The sequence below is a fragment of the Hypomesus nipponensis genome, chromosome 15, assembly GCF_054491055.1.
Source record: "Hypomesus nipponensis isolate SF chromosome 15, ASM5449105v1, whole genome shotgun sequence".
Taxonomy (NCBI): domain Eukaryota; kingdom Metazoa; phylum Chordata; class Actinopteri; order Osmeriformes; family Osmeridae; genus Hypomesus; species Hypomesus nipponensis.
This window is the reverse complement of record NC_140375.1, coordinates 6,996,010-7,021,566: the sequence shown is the minus strand read 5'-3', so window position 1 is coordinate 7,021,566 and position 25,557 is coordinate 6,996,010. Positions and strand designations below refer to the sequence as shown.

Sequence of the window (25,557 nt, the reverse complement as noted above, 5' to 3'; positions counted from 1 at the left end):
GAGAGAGAGAGAGAGAGGGGAGATGGACAGAGACCGTTGCAGCGGTCCACTCCACAGTGCCCCTCAACTCTGGAAGTTCTCTCCACCCCTGGTCATTATGAGGGAGAGGAGGCCTGACCCCCCTACCACACTGTTCCCCACAGGGTCCATTATTTCACACCTCTCTCTCGGTCTCTCATGCTAATCCCCCCCCCACGCTCCTCTCCTTCCCTGTTCGCTTTATTCCACTCTCCTCTCTTCTGCCCTTTCCTCTCCTTATCGCTCCTGCCCTGTTCTCTCCGCTCCATTCTCCTCCTCTCCTCTCATCGCTCCTCTTCTCCTCCCCTGCCTTTGACCCTCAGAGAGGTGTCGTCAGGGTAACAGGGTGCTCCTCTACACACCATGGCTGCCAGGTGATGATAGACGGCTGTTGGTTTGGTTCCACAGAGCGAGGCTCTTCCCCTTCGCCGTCAGTCTCATGTTCTCTCTCACTCTCTCTCCTCCCCTCCCTCACCCCCTCTCCCTCCTCTCCTCCTCCCCCCTCTCCCCAGGTTCTTCCCAGACCGTGTTCCGGCTCAACAACGGCTTCAGTGTGGTCAACGCCAGCCCGGCTGTGAGCAGGTAGGACAGGTGGAGGGAGAGGCCTGGCGGGCCCACACCAGCCCTGACAGCTGTTGAGTGATGGCCACCCAAAACAAGCCTCACCCTGCCCCTCTCAAAGTCACCCTCTGTACTCTGGTGGTGGAACCTGCTTCTAAAGGGGTTAAAAAAAAAGGGGGGAAAAGGGGGGGAACTCTGCATTTGCACAGGTGTGAGATGTCCATTAGATTTGATCAAATGGGGCTGGAGAGGAGGACAAAGCCCTGGAGAGATGACGTGTCTTTCCACTTCCTGGACTTTGGCGTTACGCTTCCTGTTTCGAACGGGTTGCCTGGATCTGCGTAGAAGAAAGACGTTAACCTCCTTAAATGAATGCGGAACACCCAGTCCTCGGAACCCCTAAAGAGATCGAGTCCTAAAGTCACTTTCCTGATTTGGCTCTTAACCTGGTAACAAATAAAGGATAAATCACCACCCTGAGAGGAACCACTGGGAGATCTGGATGTCCCAGTAATAAGCTTAACTTTGTGTATCGTCCCAGATTTAAAAGGAGATGTGGTCTAAAATACACTGATCACTCCCTCATGTCAGATTAGGACCTGTGTTATTATACTTGTTCATCCCTCCATTGTTTCGGGGAGGAGCTGTAGTCATTTGTCAAAACACTGCAGGTCTGACAGGGAAGCTGATCCGACCACTCCAACACCAAGACAATGAAATATATGCTTCTCTTTTATTGAGAACATCTCACCTTAAATAACTTCTATATCTTTTTGTTCTTTCCTTCTCCTTGTTGCTGTCTCTATCTTGCCCGCCCTCCCTCCCTCCCTCCCTCCCTCCCTCCCTCCCTCCCTCCCTCCCTCCCTCCCTCCCTCCCTCCCTCCCTCCCTCCCTCCCTCCCTCCCTCCCTCCCTCCCTCCCTCCCTCCCTCCCTCCCTCCCTCCCTCCCTCCCTCCCTCCCTCCCTCCCTCCCTCCCTCCCTCCCTCCCTCCCTCCCTCCCTCCGTCTCCCTGTGTCCTTGTCTCTCTGTCTGTTTCCCCCCATCTTTGTTCCCCTCTGTCATTTTTCTTACCCATGTCTTTCTTTCAGTTTCTTCCTGTCTTTGTGTCTCTCTAACCCCGTCTCTCTCCCTCTCTCTCTCAGGTGTCTGTCTCAGCGCTGGACAGACCCTGGTTCTCAGGAGCTGTGTGCAGCGCTGCTCCAGCTGTGGAGGGTGGTCTGTGACGGCAACGGTGGGTCTCGTAGCTCTGCCATCCCTCCCTCCCCCAGCCCTCCCCCATCCCTCCCGCCCCTCCCCCATCCCTCCCTGCCCCGCCCTGCTTCCCTGGTTATCCCCACATTCATCCCACCCTAGCTGGAATTCACAGAGACGACTTGTGATAAAGCCAGTGCATGAAATGGCAAGCAGCTTCAATTATTCCATTATCTGGTCGATATGCGTTGTCATGGATGTACCACCTACAGTGTTTTGATGAACCCACTTGGCCCAGAGCCACACAGGCGAGTGGGCTGGGGTGGGCTGCACCACGTCAACATTCATGAGCATTGGAACCATGAAAAAGTAATTGGCGCTCTTCTTGTGCAAACTGTGACAAATGAATTACACAGCCACACTGAGTGTTCTTGTGTTTATGTCCAATTGGAAGAATGTTTGTGACAATGAAAATCAGCAATACCATGCAATTATAATCCTGTCCATGATTGCATCTATCCGCAGGTCACATTAGATGATTTGTTTATGCTTCCCTCCCTCTTAAACGAGACTGCTGCAAATTACTGTTCACTCACACCAAAGGCTATGTGTGTGTGGGTGCGTGTGTGGGCACTTGCTTGTGTGTGTGTGTTTGTACACACACATTTATGCAATTACTGTTCCTCTATCGTCCCAAACCCACACCTGTCAGCGTATCTGAGAGTGGCCTTATGCTGTTTCAGATGAGAACCACAAGCTGCTGCTGGGATGCCGGTCCTCCAGCCTCTCCATTGTGCTCTCATTAGCATCACACAACGAAGCGGTGGTGGGAGGATGCCTGGAATTGCTCTGCTCGCTCTCCCGGACGCGGAATGGGAGAAATCTGGCCATTGACAGCCTGAATTTGCACATGTAAGGAGCGTTCATGGGTGATCCTGCGTTTGTTTTGATTATAGGGAACCATAACTGCTAGGATGACAGCTGGCTTACTCTGGCTTTCGGGAATGGATAAGTGAAAATATAGTTGGAGGGAATGTGCATGTGGGGGGGGGGGGATTATATTTATCCATTTAATATGAGCTATTACCGATTTATACAAAATACAAATTTCCCCACTGCTTCCCTCCCTGTGTGCGGAGCTGTGTACATTGAATATCGTGTATATATATAATATATATATTCATGACAAGTAAAAACTCAGCTCAGATTTAGTAACAATACCTACACAGTAACCCCCTTCCCCCCTCATACCCCCTTCCCCACACATGATCACCTGCCTAATCTCATTCAGCATCTAAAGCCTGTATTCCCCAGTGCCCTGTGTGACGCCCTGTGTGACGCCCTGTGTCTGCTACCTGTGTCTGCTACCTGTGTCTGTTACCTGTGTCTGCTACCTGTGTCTGCTACCTGTGTCTGCTACCTGTGTCTGTTACCTGTGTCTGCTACCTGTGTCTGCTACCTGTGTCTGCTACCTGTGTCTGTTACCTGTGTCTGCTACCTGTGTCTGTTACCTGTGTCTGCTACCTGTGTCTGCTACCTGTATCTGCTACCTGGGTCTGCTACCTGTGTCTGTTACCTGTGTCTGTTACCTGTGTCTGTTACCTGTGTCTGCTACCTGGGTCTGCTACCTGGGTCTGCTACCTGTGCTCTGCAGGTTGGCGGCTGGCCTTGTGGCGTGTGTATCCAAACAGATGCCGCGGGACTCGAAAGCAGCGCTGACTGTCCTGCAGAACTTTGCATCGGAAAACAAGTATGTTCCATAAACTGGTGTTCTGGGTTTGCGAGAGGGGTGACATGATGGATGTTATGGCTGCACGGGAAAATGTATATAATTTTCTAACTCCTGGGACTGTATTTTTTTCTGTCTTCAAAATTCTGGGCATGTCTCACCAGGCACTAGGTTTATGTCTGCGTATATATATCACCACGCACCATATTAAAGATCACTTTAAATTCAATAGGCTAAACACAGAGACAGTGAGAAAATAGAGTGAGAGAGAGGTAGAACTCTTATATAAGGAAGAGAAGAGGGGTGATAAAGGGAGAGATAGAGAAGAAAGAGAGAGAAAGAGAGAAAGAAAGAGTCCTCAAAGGAGAGAGAGAGCCGGAGGGAGAGATAGTCAGAGAGAGGGAGAGAGAGAAAGAGAGAGAGAGAGAGAACTCCTTTAGAATTCAGAGTGAACAACCCTGTGACACATAGATCCATCACCATAACCCATCCCTGTGTTAATCTCACTTGAAGGCAAAAGGCCACTCAGTTTCTCTCTACCGCTGCCGTCACTTAGGAGAATAGAGAAGGCTCTGCAAGCCCAGGGGAGGCATGGAGAAAAGAAGGATGGACGCATGCAACTAGCAGGGATTAAGAAGGGGGGGATAGGATGGAGGCATGGAAGGATGAAGGGGGGAGGGGTGGAGCAAGTGGGGATGGAGGGGTTGAAGGATGGAGGGATGGGGCAAGCAGAGAAATGGACAGTTGAAGAGGTGAAGGGGTTGGAAAGATGAAGAGACTGAGAGGTGTCTATGTTTGGGTGCCCTGAGTGGAGGATGACAGTGGTACATGTGGGCCGTGCAAGTCTCTTCACTCACTAAATAAAGCATAGACATGTAACAGGGCCTGAACGAGACCTAGACAGCAACATCATTTTAGATTTATCTATGTCATGTTGTTGATTTTGTGCCGTTCAGTCCACGCCTGATTGTACCCCACGGTGACAGGTTTCGCTTGCAGTTAAGAGCTACATTCAACACTTCAGTTGGACCCCATTTTACCAGCATCCTGGTAAGAAGCACGCTGACACCAGGAACAAATATAAATATATTTCCCGCTTGCGACGGTCCTTCACTGACCCAGTGTTGATGACCAGCCTTGTCAACACTGCACTTCCAGAGAAACATCACGCCATCCAATCGCGGCGTCCTCCCGTCTCTCCTGTCAACGATCGACTGTATGGCCAGCGATGACGTCATCCGTCAGGGATTGGCCGACTGGGGAGGGTGCTGGGAGTCCCTCCTCGTCGCCATGGTGAGGCTGATTACACACCAGCAGCCTCCCAGTCAAGGAGATGGTTGTGCGTCGTCGGCCTGTCTTATTGAATTGTGATGGCCCAGGCACACCTCATGCCGATAGCATCTCCTACTGATGGCAACACTACCATTTCAAAATGTCACCCAATGAAAGCTGTGAGACATGACAGATAATAATGTTCCTGTGCCTGGTATTATGATTTCTATCAAGGACATGTGGAGTGTGTCTGTGTGTGTGTGCACGCATGTGTGTGTGCGTCTGCCCGTGTGTGTGTGCGCGTCTGTGCACATAGACTCGTGTTTGTGTATGGATATGTTTGTGTATTTGTGTGTGTGTGTGTGGTAGTGGTGGTGCATCAGTAGGTGGTGAAGGTTGTTGTGCTTTTTCCTGCAGGAGCGATGTAGCTGCTGTGAATATAGAGAGGTCCTCTATCCACTACTGGGCCTGGTAATCAAGCTGTCCTCCAGACCCTGTACCGCCATGCAGGTACACACACAGGGTCCCACACAGGGTCCCACACACACATAGGGTCACATACACAGTCACACGGTCACACACGCACAAGTAGGTGTGACAGAACGAGAAAAACAGAGGAACAGAGACTGAAGGGAAATAGATTGAGAAATATAGACAGAGAAAGGAACAGAAACACAGAGAGAGAGACATAGGTAGGGAGTGAAAGAGAGTGAGACAGGTAAAGAGTGAACGAGAGAGAGTAATAGGGAGAGAGTGAAAGATAGAGAGACAAAGGGAGAGAGGGAAAGAGAGAGAGACAGGTAGAGAGTGAAAGAGAGAGAGGAACAGAGAAACAGAGAGAGAGACATAGTGAGAGAGTAAAAGAGAGAGAGAGACATAGGGAGAGAGTGAAAAAGAGAGAAACAAGTAGAGAGTGAAAGAGAGAGACAGGAACAGAGAGAGAGAGAGAGATAGGGAGAGAGTGAGAGAGAGACATAGTCAAGAGTGAAAGAGAGAGACGGGTAGAGAGTGAAAGAGAAAAAGAGGAACAGAGAAATAGAGAGAGAGACATAGTGAGAGAGTGAAAGAAAGAGAGACAAGTAGAGAGTGAAAGAGATAGAGAGGAACAGAGAGAGAGAGAGAGAGAGAGAGAGAGAGAGAGAGAGAGATAGGGAAAGAGTGAGAGAGAGACATAGTCAAGAGTGAAAGAGAGAGAGAGGAACAGAGAAATAGAGAGAGAGAGACATAGTGAGAGAGTGAAAGAGAGAGAGAGGAACAGAGAAATAGAGAGAGAGAGACATAGTGAGAGAGTGAAAGAGAGAGAGAGGAACAGAGGAGTCCAATGAGGGACAGGCAGCCTCTGTGTCAGCCTGAGGTGTTGCCTCCCCTAGGAGGAAGGGAGATGTACAGTGTAAATTGGATTAGTTACTTCCCTCCATCTTCCTCTCCTTCATCTGGCAGGAACACGCTGTTCCTCTCAGCAGAGGGTGTGTGGACCTGCTGAGAGATACTGATGGTGGCATCATCACCGTGAGTACCCACCTCTCACTAGAGAGGAACTACAACAGCCGAGAGTAGAACTACAATCCCCAGCACAATCCCCAACCACACACGCTGGAGAGTGCTACAAGACCCTGGAGTAGAACTACAAAACCCACACTCTGAAACAATATCATGTACATCTCTTTAGAGTAGAACTACATCACTCCACTGAGACCCCATTCACCGAACAGGAACGACAACACCCCAGAGACCAGAACTACAACACCCAGCAGCACTCACTGAGGCCACAAACCTACATGACACCTTCTTCTCTCTTCCCCCACTATGCAATGCTACTCACTTTTCACATATTCCCCCCCCCTCTCTCTCTCTCTCTCTCTCTCTCTCTCTCTCTCTCTCTCTCTTTCTGTCTCTTTCTTCCCTTCTCTCCCTTTCACTCCATTTTCCGGTTTAGATCAATGTCTCCCTCTCTTTCTCTCCATCTCTCATTGTTTCTACTGTAGCCAGAGCCAAACCTTAAGTCTGTTTCTCCTACAGTTCTTCCTCTGGGACCATTCTTTCTCTCTCATCTTTCCTGTCACATCTCATAAGTTGTCCCCTCTCTGTCTCCCTCCCTCCTTCCCGGCCTGTCCTCCCTCCTCCAGAGAGCCACGGGGGTGCTGAGTGTGGTCCTGCCCCACAGCCCTGCAGCAGTACAGCTGGCCGTGCAGGCGGGCGTGGTCAGCACCATGAGGAGGCTGCTCAAGGTACCCCCTGACTTGCACACCTGGCCCGGTCCCGTTCTCAGGGCCAGGCTAGAGCCGCCCACAGCTTGGGACAGGCTAACGGGTGCTAGAGGATCCATGAAGCACTTTCAATTGTACGGTAAACGTGGTTTTCTGCGTGTGTGTTTTGTATGTATCCGTGCGCGGGTGTATTTGTGTGCGTGTGTGCTTTGCATGTGTGTGTGTGTGTGTGTGTGTGTGTGTGTGTGTGTGTGTGAACCGTGCCCCTCCAGAGCTCAGGGCAGACCTCCACCAGGTTTGCCATTAAGACCCTGGCTGTGTGCACTGCTGCCAGCACGCCAGCTCGCCAGGAGCTGCTGGCCGCTGATAAACGTGAGACTCTCTTCTTTGCACCACACAAAGTGTGTGCCTGTCTTCTGTGTGTGCAGTGCGTATCCCTGCGTGCAGCTGTGTCTACGTATCCCTGCACGTGTCCCCTGCGCGTGTCCCTATGTGCTGTGTTGGGGTAGTTACTCAGAAAAAGTAACTAGTTACAAGTTACTAGTTACTTCTGGAAATTGTATCTAGATTACTTTACTAGTTACTGCATTTGAAAAGTAACTTCACTACTAGTTACTTTACTTTCCAATTTTTTAAGCAAATGTCCAAATTTACCGCAAAGATACATGGACAAACATCATGGCCCTTTCATCACTTTAATTTACAATAAAGGGCATCTCTTAGCCTTTCCACATAGTGTATTGTAACGGTGCCCAGACAAGCAAGCCCCCAGGCAAGCATGCAAGCGCCACTAAAAGAGAACTTTTCGGACTGGCAAAAATGGCTTGGGTAACGCAGGAAAACGCATTCCTGAGGTCTACTAAAGTAGTGTAGTTACCAATATTTTGAGTGTAATGCGTTACTTTACTTTGATACCTATAATAGTAATATCATTACTGTAATCCATTACTTTGTAACTCATTACCCCCAACACTGCCCATGTGTCACCCTGTGTGTGTGTGTGTCTGCACGTGCCCCCAGGACTGTCTGTCCTGCGTGGGCTGCTGTCCTCCAGGCCAGAGGAGGTGGTGCTGGGGAACGCAGCCCTGGTCCTGGCCCACTGTGTGGGGGAGGAGGGGGCGGCCTCCAGCCTGCTGGGGACTGACGTGGTGCTGCTGCTGCTGCGCCTGGCTGGGGGGGACGTGACCGGGACCTCCGCCCAGCGCAACGCTGCCATCGCCCTGGGGACACTGTGCCGGGCTGAGCCCAGGTGCGGGATACGCTCTCACACGCACGCACACACACGGATAGAAACCGTGCACAAACACACACGCGCACAGATTTAAACAGTACACATGCACATATATTTCAACAGTACACACACACACACACAGATATAAACAGTGCACAAACACGCATGTAAACAGTTTACACACACACTGTACACACACAGTTCCTATCTCAACACACAGTGCACACAAATATATACAGTTTCCACACTATATAATCACACACACGGTTGGCAGACGACCTGGCCCATGCATAATGCAGGACGGTGAGGAGGAAAGGACAAAGGGACAGACAGACACACAAGCCTGTCACGTCTCAGCCTAGACACCTTCATGGCATCGCCTTCTCCTCCTCTCTTCTTCTCTCCCATTCCTCCACTCCTCCCATCCTCCTCTCCCTCCTCTTTCCCCTTCCTCACCACTCCCTCCATCCTTATTTCCCACTATTCTCCCCACGTCCCGTAAACTGTTCCTGTCTTCCTCTCCTCCTGTCTGGCTCGTTCCTCAGGACCAGCCAGACAGATGTGGGGAGTCAGAATGCCCTCCTGTCCACCTCAGTTGTCACAGGCAGGACATAAACAGGACATAAACAGGATAGACAACTCCTGGGCAAATGATATTCAGAGCAGCCTGGAATAGACTCATTTCCTATGAATAAATCTCCTACCGCATATTTTCGGTGCTGCGTTCTCTAGACGTGCGTGTACGGCTGTGTGTGTTTACGTGTGTGTGTTTGAATGTGTACGACTGTGTGTGTGTGTGTGCGTCTTTGTTTGTGTATGCGTGCTGTGTGTGTGTCCAGGGGGCTAGTTCAGCATGTGAAGTGCAGAAGGCATCAGTACAGATGGGCTGCTGGAGGCACATAGGAGTCTGTTCCCCACCTAGTCTGGGGAATGCTGTGCTCTTATAAGAGTACAAGCAGGCCTGCTTTCCACCTGGCCTGATGTGTCTGGAGAGAGACTTCTGCACACACACACACACACACACAACGTCGCACACACATGTTCGTGCTGATGTAAGTCATGCACTGTACATGGGCAGTCCCCGTATACACACACACTAACACATGCCAGCACACACACACGTACACATACATACACACACACTAACACATGATCGGTCCAACAACTCCAGTACTTTCTCCCGGCAGCAACCCCTCTCTTCCTCTCCCCCCCGTCCTCCTGCGAGCTCCCAGCGGGCGGCCATGCCGAGCACACTGAGTATGCAGTGTGTTCCAGTGAGCCGCGTGTGGCCTGTTCCTCTGGGGCTGTGTGGCTGCATAGAGCCTGGCTGTCCCACAGGAGCCAGCAGCTCCAGCCCTGCACCTCAACACAGCACAACCCACAGGCCGGGAGCACAACACTGTTTACTCGCATTCATCTGTCTGGGCCTGTCTGTCTGCGTGTCTGTGTGTGTGTGTGTGTGTCTGATTTTGTATGTGGATGTTTGTGGATGTGTGTTTTTGTGTCTGTGTGTGCTTGTGTGTCTGTGTATCTTTGTGTGTGTCTGTGTTTGTGTGACTGTGTGTGTGTGTGTGTCCGTGCGTGTGTCTTTGTGTATGTCTGTTTCTGTGTGTGCGTGTATCTGTGTGTATGACTGTGTATATGAGTGTGTGTGTGTGTGTATGGACATGTATATATGTGTGTACATGCGTTTGTGCGTGTGTGTGACTCTGTGTGTGTTTCCTTCCCAGGCACATGGCCAAGCTCAGAGAGCTCCACGGACTACAGATCCTCCACTCCTGTATGAAGCTGATCACATGAACACAATCACCACTCATCCCTTTCTCTGTGGTCGGCTCGCTCTGCCTGGAAGAGCGTCTTGGCGGCCCGTATTTGGTCTCCTCAACTCTTCACTGCGAGACGAAAGACAAAGAGAACAAACTCCCTGACTGTCCTCGGCGACAGCAGCAGTAGTGCTCCCAGAGATGAACGACACCTTTCATTCAACTCATCACTCTTGTATTCTTGCCTCAGGGCCCTTGTGTTCCTGTATGAGTGGGGCTCTATTCATCGCGACACGGTGTCACGCTCACATACTTCCCCTGTGTTCTTCTCTATATTCTGACGCCTAGCTCAAGGACAATGTGTTTAACACCAAAAAAAAACTGGCTTTCTATATCCGTCATGGAACATTGGTGGAAAAACGTCAGCTTTCTTGTTAATCCCCAACCACCACCACTAAAAAAGCCACAGGTGAAGTGGAACTTCTAGCGCAGTTTCAGAGAAGGTTAAAGATGCGTTGGAGGCTAATTTAATTATTATTCAAATGAGATTCTGGCCTCTCAGCCGTGATTCATAAACAAGGTCATCCACGTTGTCTGAGGAGGGCTTGGTTGCTTCCTGCAAGCAGATGTAGTGCTTGTTGTTGGTAATAACTACAAATACCAGAAGGGAACACAGGTGGGTGTCAGCCATATGTTAGCTGTACTGTCATCTTTGTTAATTAGACTGTTTTTAATATTTATCACCAGCACAGAGATGTTGTGAAGTCTGCGTGCTGCATCAGGAGAGTACACTTGTTACTCTTCAACTTATAATAGTTCCAATAAAATGTTGATTGCTTCTTTTATTTGCATGTTTGAACAAAAAACAACAACCTGGATTTCCCTCCAAAATACCATGAAACAGACTGTTGCTATGGTTTTGCCTCACTCAGACAAACATCCACTGATCCAGACCCTTTCACAGTAGGAGCTCACTGCTCTGCCACAATAGTAGCTAGATGTGTGTGTGTGTGTGTGTGTGTGTGTGAGAGAGTGTTTGCGTATGTGTGTCTGACTATAACTGAGTGTTAATGTGTGTATTAATTTGTATGTGAGGAAAGAGTGTGTTCATGAGTGTGTGTCTGAAAGTGTATGTGTTTTTACGTGTGACATTTGTGTTGAGTGTGTGTGTGTGTGTGTGTGTGACAGTGTTTATGTGTGTGAGACAGTATGTGTGTGTGAGAGAGACTGCATGAGTATGTGTGTGTGAGAGAGACTGCACGAGTGTGTGTATGACATGTATCTGTTGGAAAGAGTATGTGTTATGTATGTGTGACACAGTGAGTGTGTGTGTGTGACACAGCGAGTGAGTGAGTGTATGTGTGTGTGACTGGAGTAGGGCTTCATCTGGAGATGTGTCCCAGAGGTTGGAGGTGTTCATGGGGAGAGGAAGGCCCCCCTGTCAGCATGGAGGGGTTTTGGCTCAGAGTGGATCCCCACATCCTAACGGATAACAGCTTGGCATCATGGCTGATCATGTCAGACGTGCCCGCCCATGAGCTCAGTGAGAGTGGACGTGTGTTTCCCCTAACAACGGCTCAGGCGGCGAGGCGACGCGGGGCAGAGGGACAGCTGTGACGGAGACCAGGGCGAACCGGTAGGTTGGGCAAATACTGTCAACCAGGTGGCGGGACGGGACGTTTGATTTAGAACATCCTGTGCAATCGTTCTGGCGAAGCGGCTCGGAGTGGGCTAGCTTTCAAGTCAAATCAAACACACCCTGACTACTAATATGTTCTGTATTTAACCCCAGGCTGACTCTAGCCTGTCTCTGGGCCTGCATTTGCAAAATAGGTCAAACCGTAAGCAAAGTTCACTGTAATGCCCAGAGTAAATTATGCAAACAAAAATGATGCGGAAGAAAATCTATTTTGGAGATGCTTGCCCTCCATTCCAGACATGAACGTGATTTTGCTCTCTGCGTGTTAGAGTCTGTGTGTGTGGTGGTCTCTGTGGGGCAGACCCAGACCCTGTGTGTGCTGCTCTGTGTGTGTGTGTGTTCTCTGTGTGTGTTCTGTGTGTGTGTTCTGTGTGTGTGCTCCTGCTCTGCGGTGGATGTGGCGATGCCACAGCAGCCCACCCCACGCTGACAGATATAGAAGGGTGTGTTTACCTGTCAGGGAAATCTAATCCCTGCATGAATAAGAGCTCTGGCAGCCACACTCAGTGAGGGATCACACTGTCTGCGACTCGTTTGTGTGTTTGAGGCTCTGTGTGTGTGTGTGTGTGCTTGTGTGCATGCGTGTGCGTGGCTGCAAATACTGATATCTTCTTCGACCCAGTCTGATTTACAGCCAACGCCAGTCTGAGCAAACACGGATGGAAGATTTGCATGCTGTTTCAACGGGACAGAAATGAACGGCTTTTCATATCTCATCTGCGTTCTCTTCATCCATACAGGTATGTCTTGAGCGGTTTGAGGTTGGGGTCAAACATGATGTGCACTGTCAGTGTCAACGTGTTTTGGATTTGCGTCCGGGCTCTACAAGGTGGTGAGTGGGGAGCCGACACAGAGGGGTACCCCCAAGCTCATATTTCTTTCTTATGGGGGAGTCCCCCTACTCTTAAGGGGGCCTCCCTCTACTCTTAAAGGGGTCCCTGGGATCACTTCACCCCCTCACCCCGTCCCTCTCAATTTTAAATCTGGTTGTACAGTATGGTATTCCTGCAGGAGCAACTGTAATTAACTTAAGCTAAAGCGTCTCTTTATTATGTTAAACGCAAGAGCCAATTTGTATTCTGGGTGAACAATGCTGGCTTTGAGCATTTTCTCTGAGGTTACCTGGAGGAGAAAACAATATGTTAGTGTCCTGAATGCCAAACTCATTATGATAATATCTCTTCATAGCCTGATGTAGAGCATTAGTAACTATTTGCTGAATCTTGCATGATTTTAATAATTTATTACCCTCCCTAAAGGGTTTCATTATTAAACATGGTATGTTACTGTAGAACTTCTTTCACAGCAACACTTGTGAGTCAGCATTTGCATAATTGTTTAAAATATAATTTCATGTAATATTAAAGTACCGTAGCCAGGTTGTGGATTTCCAGGGATTGTCAACATAATGGTGAAATGGTTTCCGGCTCTGATTTGTGTCTCTGTAGGGCAGACTGTAAATGAAGGTCACCAAGGTGATCGGTCGTCGTTGACAGCTGTAAGGGAGAGCTCTGTGTTCACAACCAACCGTCCTGCCACAACGGACAACGGCACGGGTGTCCGTGGCAACCTGTCGAGTCTCAGGCAGCAGCCACCTGCTGACACCAGGGCTGTAAACAAGCACCCAGGGACAGCCCGGCCCCGCCGCCCCAAAACACAGCAGGGGGGGGCAGCCCCCACCAGCAGCGACGCCTCCATTAAGTATGCTAGTACTGGAGCCGTCGCTTCCAGGACCGGACTGGGCTGGTCTGGGTCGGCTGAGGACGATATCTCAGCATGGGTAATGACGTCCTCCACTGAACCAAATCTGCCATTGGTATCTCATGACAAGGCCTTTGCCTCCTCCTCCCCCTCCTCCCCCTTTTCCCCCTTCTTACAGTCCTCTCCTATTTTCCCCTCCTCTATCTTCCCCTCATCACCTGTTTCTCCTGTCTCCCCCTCCTCCCCCATCTCTGAATCCTCCCCTGTCCCTCCAGACTCCACCTCCTACCCTGTCTCCACTTCCTCTTTTGTCTTCCTCATCCCCATCTCCCCCTCCTCCCCCATCTCCCCCTCCTCCCACATCCCCCCCTCCTCTACCATCCCCCCCTCCTCTCCCATCTTCCCCTCCTCCCACATCCCCCCCTCCTCCACCATCCCCCCCTCCTCTCCCATCTCTCCCTCCTCCGTCTCCTCCGTCTCCAACCTCTCCCATGTCCCTCCCCCCTTCCCTGTCTCTCCCTCCTCCACCCTCCCGGCTGTCGTCGTAGCAGTGATGAACAGCGTCTCAGGGCGTGGGGCTCAGCCATCCTCGTCATCGGCCGCAGGGAAGGGCTCTGGAGGGCAGCTTAACGCTTCGACTGATAACCGCAATCAAAGCATCTCAGAGTCTATCACTCTGGGGTCGAGGGCAGGGCAGAGGGCCTCGGCACTCTCTGCCCCCCCCCGCCCCGTCATCATCGATAACCTCGTGGGCTTGCGTGACAAGGAGGAAAAACGAGAGCAAAACGCACATGAAAAAGGGATCACAGAACTGGAAACAAACAAGCACCTGCCGAGTGGAACGGAATCCATCTCAGGCGCTGACAGAAAGGACGTCTTCGTGGCGGGAAAGAGCGTGACTAACGTGTGCCTCACCTGCCAGCGAGACAAAACACCAGGATATCCTGAGAAGGATCCAGAACTGCCCTTGTCATTAGCCCCAGGTTTTGTCCTCCGCCCTGGGGGAGGGGTGGGGGCGCTGCCTGATGCCACCCCTCATTACACACCTCCCCCGCCTCAATCATTCACAGCAGAGACAGCGAGAAATGACGGGAAAGAGAAAACCAAGTTAAAAAACACTGAAAATGTCACAACGACTGTGTCAGATATCTCTGTAAATGTCACCGCCGGACTGAGCTATTATCAGATGACGTCTTCCTCCGTTCACTCCTCCTCTGCAGTTGAAGGGAGCCTCACTGGCAGGCCTGGTTCTGGGAGAGGAGGAAGAGAAGCAGAAACTGACACCTCCATAAACACGCCAGTCACAGCACAGGTGAACCATCAGACAGTTCACAGGCAGGCTGATCCTACTCAGTCTCCCGTTCAAATGCTTTTATCAGCAAACAGCTCGCCTTATCATCTCCAAAAGCCATTTCCCACTGTATCCGTACCTCTGACAGACAGAGAAGGGCGGGCGTCGAAGGCGACGGTAGACCCCGGAGGCCAGTCACAGCTGACATCTGGGAATAAGACGCACTCTCTCATTCCCAGCCACTCCACTGTCAAACGGCCGGCTGTGTCGCATGGGCTGCGCCATTCCTCTTTCACAAACCACTCACTGTTGCGAGTCAACGCACAAAGAACATCTGACAACTCATTGAAGCACGCGAGGGTAGATTCTAAAGATGAGGCGGAATCGGGTCCCGGAACTAGACGACATCTGAACCGTACAATAGTGACTGGCAGTATTGAACCTAATGACATCTCTGCCGGATCAATGACCATTACAGATGCACCCGTTTCATTTCAGACCGTCTCAAACCACACCCGTGACATAATCAACACATCCATCCTCTCCAACCAGATCGACAAATCACCTCAGACTGTGAGAACGCCATCGATCCAGACTGCAACTGCGTCCGCGCCCTCCCGCTCTGCGCATCCGACCACGCCCACCGCCCTATCCACAGCAAGTCCACCTCCAACATCTTTGATGTCTTTATCGAGTGTCTCTGATGGCCTGCCAGCTGAACCGGGCTCCTTGCCCTTATCGACGTCTTCTCAGAGGCCCTCCAGGTTCCAGCTGGCCTCTGAAACCACGACAAGATCTGCATCCAAGAGAGAGCGCCCTCAGAAAACTGTCAGCGCAGAGGTATTAGCTGAGCCTCCCTACAGTCCTGACAGTGTAAACAGAGTGTTGAAACAGACAGAGCCCCCTCCTGGTGCATCCCCCTCGCCCTCAGAGCCCCCTCCTGGTGCATCCCCCTCGCCCTCAGAGCCCCCTCCTGGTGCATCCCCCTCGCCCTCAGAGCCCCCTCCTGGTGCATCCCCCTCGCCCTCAGAGCCCCCTCCTGGTGCATCCCCCTCGCCCTCAGAGCCCCCTCCTGGTGCATCCCCCTCGCCCTCAGAGCCTCCTCCTGGTGCATCCCCCTCGCCCTCAGAGCCCCCTCCTGGTGCATCCCCCTCGCCCTCAGAGCCCCCTCCTGGTGCATCCCCCTTGCCCTCAGAGCCCCCTCCTGGTGCATCCCCCTCGCCCTCAGAGCCTCCTCCTAGTGCATCCCCCTCGCCTTCAGAGCCTCCTCCTAGTGCAACCCCCTCGCCCACATTGACCACCGCAGAGGAACGCTCTCAGTCGTCATCAAAGAAGGGAGCATCGGGCTCTTTGATGATGCTGGCGTCAGTAGTCAGACGGGAGCCGCTGCTCGACAGTGCTTCCTCCGCGATAACAATGAGGCCGCAGAAGTTGCTGGTTGAAAGGCCGACGCACAAACGGCTTTTAGAAAGCTACGGGAGCATGAAATCACGATGCACGGCGATGCCAAATGAAGGCCCTCTTCTGAGTCGTTTGAAAGCCACAACTTGGCCTGTGGTGAATCAGGACGTGAATCACTCCAGAGAGTCGCAGATGAAGCAAACTCTGAAGCGGAGAGATAACGACAGACTGGACACTACCTGCTCACAGACCTCCATGCCTGGAAAGGAGGAGAGAGAGAGCAGGAGCGAGGAGGAGAGAGAGACCAGTGGAGATGGGGAGAGTGAGAGCAGGAGAGTGGAGGAGAGAGAGAGCAGGATAGAGGAGGAGAGAGAGAGCAGGAGAGAGGAGGAGAGAGAGACTAGTGGAGATGGGGAGAGGGAGAGCAGGAGAGAGAAGGGAGAAACTAGAGAGGACACAGGGAGCGGTCAAGAAGAGGAGAGAGAGACCAGGGGAGAGGAGGATGTAAAGATCATAGGAGGGGAAGAGACAGAGGTCACCAAGAAAGATAAGATGAGTGAACAGGAGGAAAAAGAGACTGAGAGAGAGGAAGCAAAGCGTATGAAAGACTTCCTAAAGGAGGACAAATTCAGTCAAGAGGAGGAAAAACCAGATATCCAGATAAATGAGGAGACAGAAACCAGCAGGGTCGAAAAGATAGAGCAAACCAAGAAGAAAGGAGAGATGAGAGGCGAGATGAGAGGAGAGAGGGGAATGGAAAGCAGTGGGAAACAGGATCAAGAGGAATCCAGGAGAGAGGAGGAGGCCAGGAGCGATGAAGAGAAACAAGAAGCACCCCAAGGTGTTCTTCTTCTAGATATTAGACAGCCACACCACTCTGAAGCAGCAGACAGAAATGAACAACACTCTGCAACACACATCTCTCCCTCTCCCTTTTTAATTAAGCAATTGGGAGCGACCGAGCACAAACCCGTCCATAAGAGTGAGGGTGTCTCCCAATCAATGGAAGAGGACAATAGGTCACTCTCCAGCCAAATCGTCAACCATCAAACAGATGAACTGGCTCTCCATACAACTCTTAGCCAAAAACTCTCGAGGATGGTCTTTTCCTCAATACTCCCACCACCTGATAAGAATGAACCATATCGCTCTCTCCATAACCCGGAATCTTCCCAGCATGTTTCCACGGTTCCAACGGCAAATATCCAGCCAGAAAAGTCATCTGCACGCACCCTGACCGCCTTTCCAAGCATGGTCACAGGCGCTCAAACCCCAATCAGTTCATTTAAAGTAGCTTTTCATGAGAAACCAAACCTGCAGCTTCCCCGAGAGAGTCTCCATGTGGTTAAATCAGGCTTCTCTGTACGTGACGGTGTTGATAATCTGTACCCCTCCTCTACCCCGAGGCGAGTTATCACAGCTGGACCTTCAAGTGCTCAGGCTCGTTTTGCAGTAAATACGTCTTCTCACAGACTATCCATTATTCAACGTGCTTCACATAAAACGCACCAGTTTAGCAGCTCAATGTCAACCGGAAACTACGTCTCTCCAACCCTCTCACCCGTCAAAGAGGAAGCTCATCGGACGCCTGTCAGTCTGACTGAACGTGTGTTTGACCTGATAGCGGGGGACCTCGCGACCTCTACCCCGACCGTCGTGTCGAGGAGGCGCCCCCTCCCTTCTCCTGCCAGGGCGGAGACAGATAATAACTCATCAGAACGCCCACACGCAGACAAGGCCTCGACCTCAAGGGCCTCTGAACCTGTTCCAGCTTCCCCTGCTGTTCCTCCTCCATCTCTTCCTGCCTCCCCTTCACAGCCACCCCCCCACCAAGGACACACTGCCCTTCCATTACCCCACACCCGCAGTCTTTATCCAGAGGGGGAGGAGAGAGAGGCCACAAGAGAGAATGAAAGAGAGCATGGTGGCAAGGGGGAGGGTGATGCAATAAAGATGAAGGGGAACGTAAAAAGTGAAGAGAAGAGAAGACAAGAGCAAAGAGAGACCTGTAAAGATGACAAGAGAGAGGAGCAGAGAGAGTCCAGACCAGAGCAGAGAGAAGCCAGCAGTGAGGAGAGGAGAGAAAAAAAGAGGGAAATGAGCAGCATGGAGAGAGAGGAGAGGGAGACCAGTCAAGAACAAGAGAAGGAGACCAGCGGAGATGAAGGGAGGAAAATGGAGGAGAGGAGGGTGGAGGAGAGAGACACCAAGGGCGAGCAAGGACACCCTGCCCCTGAGATATCTCACTCCAACAGGGAGCCTCCTGCCCCACTTTTCTCATTCACACACGCACAGAACACACCGCATTCAGATGCCTTGCATGCCTCTCAAGATAACGAGCTGCTCCTTTCACAAGCTCCTGCGGGGCCAGAAGTGAAGAGAGAGCAATTTGCACTCTGCACCACACCTCCACCCCCTCCTCCTTCTCCTCCACATCTAACGCCTTCTGTGCCATTGTTAGCAGGTGACAACTCAGCTCACAGCAGCCACAGTGGGGACATAACAAGCCCACGACCTGATAAGAGGGCTGGGAGGACTCTGGGAATCCTACCATCCCTCCTGCCACCAACCACTAATTACATTGCCCAGTCTCAGCACACATCACCAGCTTCAGATCCTACCAGTCCTGCTTCAGCACAGGGGGCCACTGAAACTGAACATTACAGCTTCACAAGTCGTTCTTCTCTCATGGATCCAGCAGTTCTGAATGTCCAAGAGACCGGTGAAGGCGAGAACCTGGAAATCAGTGAAACTGAACGAATTGAGGAGCGAGAGAACCTTACATTGCAGAGAGCTGAGGAACTGGAACGCCAATGGCCCTCTCACGACCTTGAGGAGCAGAAGAACCTGTCCTCTAGTGTGACTTCTCCTGAACAGGCCCCTGGTGCTGCTGGTCCACAGCAGCTGCAGAACATTCGTCTGCCTCGCCACTCTACTACCAGCGAGAACACTGTGGAGCCACCCACCACGGATGAACCTGACCATGACGACCACCAACCTTCAGACAGCCTTATGATAGAGTCCCCTGGGGGAAATGAACAGGCCACAGCTATGATGCAGACCATAGACGACTCTAACAACCAATACCTCCAACCTTCAGACAGTCTTATAGTACAGAATCTCAGTGATGAAAAACAGCCTGTTTTGCAGATTTTAGGTGGTGAGTTTGATAACCGAAACCTCCAACTGTTACACAGTCCTACAGAAAACATTCCTGGCATTGATGAACGTGTTATGACCTCGTGGCACACCACTGATAAACCTGACCACAACGACCAAGAGAGTCCTGGTGTGAAGGAATTTGATAAAACGTTGTTGCTGGAGATGAATGAGACTAGACAGAAGCTAGCTGGGGAGAACCTATCCCTACTGACAGCAGAAAAACCTGATCGTGAAGACCAACATATTCTCTTCTCAGGGGAAGCCCATGTTGTCCTGAGAAGTCATGAGATAGACCATACCCAGACTGTCCTGAGGACCCAAAGTGGGACTGAGCATAATAATATACCTGGAAATACTTCTGCAGTTCAGATCACTGACCACAAAATGCACTCCACTGAGGAGATATATGCAGTTCTGACCAATAATGGAACAGACCAATTTCCAACCTCTAACAAAACTGACCATCTTTTGACCATTACTGGAACTGACCAATTTTTAACCATTGAGGGCCAGATTCCAACCACAGGAGAGAAAGGCACATCTGGAGAAACCACAACAACTAGCACCATGTCTGAATCTGAAGCGACGGTTTCTGCTGTGACTGGTGAGTGGATTGCATGGCAGTCAGACATGAATGTAAAGGCAACTGAACCAGCACCAGGACCAGGACTTGACCCAGGAGCAGGACTTGGCCAAGATGCAGGACTAGAACTAGGCCAAGACCCAGAAACAGAACTAAGACTTGACCCTGAATTGGAGCCAGGACCATCCAGACTTCACCAGAGAAGGAGCCCCATTTCTGAAGTTTTTCTCACAGGGTGATTATTCCATTGACCATCAAAATTTGCCTTAAGTAGTAATGATTTCACACAATATTTACAATCATATTAAGCATTCATTCAATGGTACTGAAATTATGTAACAAATATATACAATACTGAAGGATATAATATGCTATAAATCAGCTGTCTTCAACCCTGGTCCTCAAGGAACCCTTGCCCTGCATATTTTAGACGTTTCCCTGCTCTAACTCAACTCATTCATATGAATGGGTTGTTATTAAGCACTGCAGAAGCCTGATAACAAGCATTCACCTGGATTTGGTGTAATGGAGCAGGGAAACATCTTAAACATGCAAGGCAAGGGGTCCCTGTGGACCAGGGTTGAAGACCACTGCTAGAAGTAACTTGTTTAATCCGATTCTCTGATTTGCCAATTTGCCAGCTCGACAGAAATCTCAGATGATCTATGCGGTAGTGGAAACTACAGTGTAGAGATGACCCTAGGCCTGGAGAGAGACGTCCCTTCTGAACGCCCAGCAGAGGCTGCAGGGGATCTAGTCCTATCCCAGGGGAGGGAGCTGTCACCTGGGGACCTGGTGCCTGTAGACTCCATCCTCCAGCCTGGAGACCCAGTCCCAGCCCTGGGGAACCTCCGTGTGGTCATCAGGATGAAGAGCAACAACAGCCAGGTCCACATGGAGGTCACCTCCTGCTGTCTATCTCCCTCTGCCCAGCTCTACCTCCCCAACTCCACTTGCTGCATGGTCTCCAGGTACCCTCACTGTGGCCCTAAATCCCTAGGGGGAATATTTCACTGAATTAAGGACAAAGTTACAAGGATTTTACAATTAAAACTTTAATCGGGATGGTTATAATGTCCGGAGATTATGTAGTGAATGCCCTGTGTAGAGTTATGCATATTACGACCATATAATGTACAGTAGAATTATAGTCTAAGCAATCAGTGGCAAGATATTCTTAGATTCACTTGATGATTACCAAAGGTGATTACATAAAAGCACACTTGAAAGGTTTCAAACCCTTGTCTGACACTCAAGAATTTACCATTTAACCAAAAGGCACATTCTAATGGCCTGAGCAACAGATTTGACTTCCTTCTAAGAAGATTGTGCTTCCAAACCACCATCTTAAATTATGCTCTTTTAGTCTGGAGTTTGGCTGATCGAAAACTTTATGATAAAAATCTGTAAACAGTTATTGATTAAACTATCTGTTACACCCCCACCCCCTCGCCCTCCCTAAACCCCCAAAGCTGAGAATCCCCAGACCAAACTGTCACCAGTTGCAAAATCTCAGTCAACACCATTGTGTCCCTACAATCAAATTGATCCTGCTTGGGACAGGATAGCGACATGCCTGTTTGTGCAGAAAGAGGGAGAGAGGCACAGTTCAACTTTTCTGCCTGCTAAATGGAAAGCTTTGCTCGAGGTTGAGGCCCTTATCTCCAGGAGTCAGCAACACCAAAATGGGCAGCAAATGAAACGTCCCCCAAAACATCTCCCCCATATCCCAGCGTAAAGAAAAATCCCCCAATCCTCGCTTTTCCACCAAATGGGAATAAGCTCTTTAGCTGTCTACTACCTCCACCTCCATCGGAACAGAGCAACACATTCTATTTAGAGGTAAGAGGAAGTGTCGACAGTGAGGACAGATGCATTTTTTTTTCATGCATTTCTGGACCTACTTTAATGGGTGGAATCACGCAAGGCTTGTCGGGCTGTTCTGGGGTCTGTCTTCCCACTGCTCTGCTCCGGGTCGGTCTGGGCTGAGCTGCTGACAGGGCGTTTCCACCGTCCAGGTCCTGATGATGGATGAATCCCAAGCATGTATGCAGTTGCTGAGTTAGACAGCCTTTAGCCCAGCATCACCTCCTAGTCTTCAATAATCTCAGCCTCCCCTTTTGTGAAAAAAACATCTAATTCACCTTGCAGGTCAGCGAGGGTACTGACAGGATGTGCAACTTTCTAACTTTGGTTAGCAATATTTGCAGTTCATGCTGACACATCTTGGCTGTAGCAGGGTGTGTATATGTGTTGGAGGGAGGGTCATATGGGATTTTCTACTGACTAACTCAACAATAGAACACCAGAAACGTTTCATGTTTTGTGGAGGTTTGATGCAGTTTGAAGTGCCTGATGTGGCTGTTATGGATCATAGAATTAGTGGAACATTCTGACCTTTGATGCGTGATGTACTATACATCTGTGGCCAACATCATAACAGTGTTCAAGTGTTCTTTTTATATAGATGCTACAGATGTTAGTTCAAAGTCAACTTCTATGAGTCGCACCACTCTTCTATTCTGTTCTGTTCTACTCTTTCCTCCTGTCTCCTCCTCTCTCCTCTCCTCTCTGCCTCTCCTCGCTCCTCCTCTCCTCTCCTCCTTTCTCCTCCTCTCTCCTCCTCTCCTCTCTTCCTCTCTCCTCTCCTCTCTCTCCTCTCTCTTCTCTCCTTTCCTCTCCTCCTCTCTCCTATCCTCCTCTCCTCTCTCCTCTCTCTCCTCTCCTCCTCTCTATTCTCCTCTCCTCCTCTCTCTCTCCTCTCCTCATCTCCTCCTCTCTCTCCTCTCCTCCTCTCATCCTCTCTCCTTTCCTCTCCTCATCTCTCCTCTCCTCCCCTCCTCTCTCTCCTCTCCTCTCTATTCTCCTCTCTCTCTCTCTCCTCTCCTCCTCTCCCCCTCTCTCTCTCCTCTCCTCCTCTCCTCTCTCCTTTCCTCTCCTCCTCTCTCCTCTCCTCCCCTCCTCTTTCTCCTCTCCTCTCTCTTCTCCTCTCTCTCCTCCTCTCCTCTCCCATCTCCTCTCCTCTCTCATATCCTCTCCTCCTCTCCTCTCTCATCTCCTCTCATCTCCTCTCCTCTCTCATCTCCTCTCCTCTCTCATCTCCTCTCCTCTCTCATCTCCTCTCCTCTCTCATCTCCTCTCCTCCTCTCTCTCCTCTCCAGAGCTCCGGTGTGTGCCCGTCTGCTTCCCTCTGCGGTCTCCACCTCCACCAGCTTCTCCATCAGCCTGTTCCAGCTCGTCCACTACTCTGTGACCTACCTGCACTGTGACCTCTCCGTCTGCCCCAGGAACTGCAGCGACTGTGAGAGGGTGAGACAACAAGTTTACTGCCATGTGCTGAGGCATTGATAATGAGAGGGTGAACCTGTAATCCCTAATGGGCCATAGGCCGACTGTGACAGAGTGAATATGCGATGCTGCTGACATCTGCTTTAGAGGGTTAGGGACTATGGAACTGTAGGGATTGTAAGATGGTGAGATTTGTTCTGGGGGACTGTAGAGATTGTGAGAGGTTGAGACAGGGTCTAGTGGGCTGTAGAGATTGTGAGAGGGTGAGACAGGGTCTAGTGGGCTGTAGAGATTGTGAGAGGGTGAAACAGGTATGGAGGGTCTCAGTGGGTGAGAGTGAGACAGCAACACAGCAAAAGAGCAAGAAGGATGAGTAGAAAGAAGTGCAGGAAACAACAGTCATTATCCCTCTTGGTGGAGGTTCTTAGGATAGAAGCGATATCTCACACAGTCTCTCTGCTGCCATTGAGTGCTTGTTTATATGATGAAAACTCAGCCATATCTAAGGGGCCAGGGGGATTACTAGGCCTTACACCCTGGAAATCCATTCCACCACTAGCAGTCTGTGGGGTGTTAAAGTATCTTCTCCCTTCTAACTCTATCAAACAGAAGCACGAGCCTGGGAAGGAAGTATGTTTTGGACATATTTATCAGAGGGGATGAATGATAGTCATTATGTGTATTACTCCACAACACAGCCTGTACCCCAAGAGATTGCCAAGATTCATCCTCTTCCAAGAAACTAATTACGGCTTATCTACTCCATCGTTTTTCATACACATGAGCATAGAAACATCCTGTGGGTGTTAGTGTGCTGTACGTGTGTGCATGTGCGTGTGTGTGTGTGTGTGTGCATGTGTGTAAATGTGTGTGTGGCTGCAGAACTGCATCCAGCAAAGAGATCCCTCCTCATCCTCATTGGGTCCAGATGCTATCTCGACCAATCGGAGGAACCATATCTCCTTCGGTCCCATGATGAAAGGAGCACAGAACTCGACCTTCGCTCAGGAGATGGGTAGAGTCCCCCCGCTTGCCTATAAAACTACGTGATCGGGGGATTCCCTGACTGTCGGAGAGTCAACTACGAAATGACTGGTCAGACAGTCCTGTGTTTGTATCACTGTCAGCTTGACTATGGTTCAATTGTCCAATCTAATACTGTTGTCTGTCTGTCTGTCTATCTATCTGTCTATCTATCCATCTATCCATCCATCTATCTTTTAATGCTCTGCAGAGCCAGTGGATCTGCAGTTAGTTCTGGTGGTGGTGGGCCTGGTGGTGGCTGGTTCTCTGGTGACCCTGACCCTGCTGCTGGTGTGGCTGGCCCACAGGCAGAGGAGGCAGAGGCTGGTGGACCCAGAAACCGGGCCTCGCTGTGGATGCCTCCGCACTGGAGACCTACCGTGACCAATCAGCATACACCCCATAATCCCTCCCGTCAGCCATTTTTGTCACACCCTCAGAATGAGAACAGCCAATCATGTTACCCCGCAAAATGAGAACGGCCAATCATGTGAGCCGGGAGAGAACCAGAGCAACCAATCCATCCATTTGGTGGGTGAACCAGGAAAAGCTTGCGATATGTCAGAGCTGCCAGACAAGATCAGAAGCAACCTAATTCACTCCTCGCTCAGTCGTGACACAGCTGCCAGTGTATGATTTCACACCTGCACACAGATGCTCACATCTCCATGGAAACATGCAGACAAACACAGCAGAAACTAAAGCTGAACACCCGGGGCTGTCTCTCTTTACTTAACTTAATATGGCAACCGTTTTAATTCACTTACTGACAGATTGCATATTGGGAGGCATTGTAAGATTGTTTATTACAGAATCCGCTTCTTGGGCCACTATGCCTCAAAACCCATTAAAACATGCCTCGGACGAAGTCTAATCTCCAAAGAAGACAATTGCCTGGGATTAAGGTTAATCCAGCAGCAGGACTTCTTTAAAACACAGTCTGACGCCTCACTGGCGCTCCATTCAGTTCTCTAGATTCATGCCAGCTTTATGATCTCTGTTTTTTAAATGTTTGAGAAAACCCTGTCATCCTCTCAGTGATGCTGGTGGCTTTATCTAATTGAAAACCGTACTTGTTTGTTTTTAATTTCATAATTATAGCTGGGCCATTTGCTTCTATACAAATAACTGTTGCATTTTAAATCAGCAGCCCTCTTAATCACTCTGGTTGCTTCCTTTCTATAAACATCTTTGGAGCCCTTACTGTATTATCATGCTCCATTTTACACAAAGCCACAATCATTTGCTCCCTGCATAGAGCAGGTGTAGTCACACTCACAATTTGATTAAAGACTTCTGTTCAATTTACAGAGACGTGTGTTTGTGTGTGTGTGTGTGTGTACAGATCACTGGTCCTTTCATAAACATGAGATCTAATTATTGTTCTTGTATGCAGACTTACATGCCTGTTTTCACTCTGGCATCCACACCCAGAA

At 50.2% G+C, this 25,557-nt stretch overlaps 2 protein-coding genes across 2 annotated transcripts in view; both read left to right on the top strand.

Moving 5' to 3' along the window:
• The window catches only part of ttc12 (tetratricopeptide repeat domain 12), a 64,358-nt gene extending 53,546 nt beyond the window's left edge, over positions 1 to 10,812 (top strand). Inside the window, exons 10-21 of the mRNA XM_084674985.1 lie at positions 531 to 600; positions 1,723 to 1,811; positions 2,515 to 2,683; positions 3,426 to 3,521; positions 4,487 to 4,550; positions 4,659 to 4,793; positions 5,190 to 5,282; positions 6,213 to 6,281; positions 6,899 to 7,000; positions 7,252 to 7,351; positions 8,000 to 8,228; positions 9,941 to 10,812. Coding sequence (XP_084531111.1) covers positions 531 to 600; positions 1,723 to 1,811; positions 2,515 to 2,683; positions 3,426 to 3,521; positions 4,487 to 4,550; positions 4,659 to 4,793; positions 5,190 to 5,282; positions 6,213 to 6,281; positions 6,899 to 7,000; positions 7,252 to 7,351; positions 8,000 to 8,228; positions 9,941 to 10,010 — 1,286 coding nt within the window. The 3' untranslated portion in view covers positions 10,011 to 10,812. The remainder of the gene's footprint in view (positions 1 to 530; positions 601 to 1,722; positions 1,812 to 2,514; positions 2,684 to 3,425; positions 3,522 to 4,486; positions 4,551 to 4,658; positions 4,794 to 5,189; positions 5,283 to 6,212; positions 6,282 to 6,898; positions 7,001 to 7,251; positions 7,352 to 7,999; positions 8,229 to 9,940) is intronic.
• A 1,554-nt stretch (positions 10,813 to 12,366) lies between these two features.
• LOC146257224 (uncharacterized) lies at positions 12,367 to 25,394 on the top strand. The gene is made up of 8 exons (XM_084674717.1): positions 12,367 to 12,412; positions 13,121 to 13,381; positions 15,217 to 15,321; positions 15,596 to 20,045; positions 20,452 to 20,781; positions 22,972 to 23,119; positions 23,981 to 24,113; positions 24,333 to 25,394. The coding sequence occupies exons 1-8, from the start codon at positions 12,367 to 12,369 to the stop codon at positions 24,503 to 24,505; spliced, it is 5,646 nt and encodes a 1,881-aa protein (XP_084530843.1). The 3' UTR covers positions 24,506 to 25,394.
• The last annotated feature ends 163 nt before the right edge of the window (positions 25,395 to 25,557 follow it).

Excerpts from the sequence above, each read along its gene's own strand:
- LOC146257224 (XM_084674717.1), top strand. The coding sequence starts at position 12,367 with ATGAACGGCTTTTCATATCTCATCTGCGTTCTCTTCATCCATACAG. Across the intron at positions 20,046-20,451 it reads TCTGAAGTTTTTCTCACAGG|CTCGACAGAAATCTCAGATG; the intron begins GTGATTATTCCA and ends CCAATTTGCCAG. Across the intron at positions 23,120-23,980 it reads ACTGCAGCGACTGTGAGAGG|AACTGCATCCAGCAAAGAGA; the intron begins GTGAGACAACAA and ends GTGTGGCTGCAG.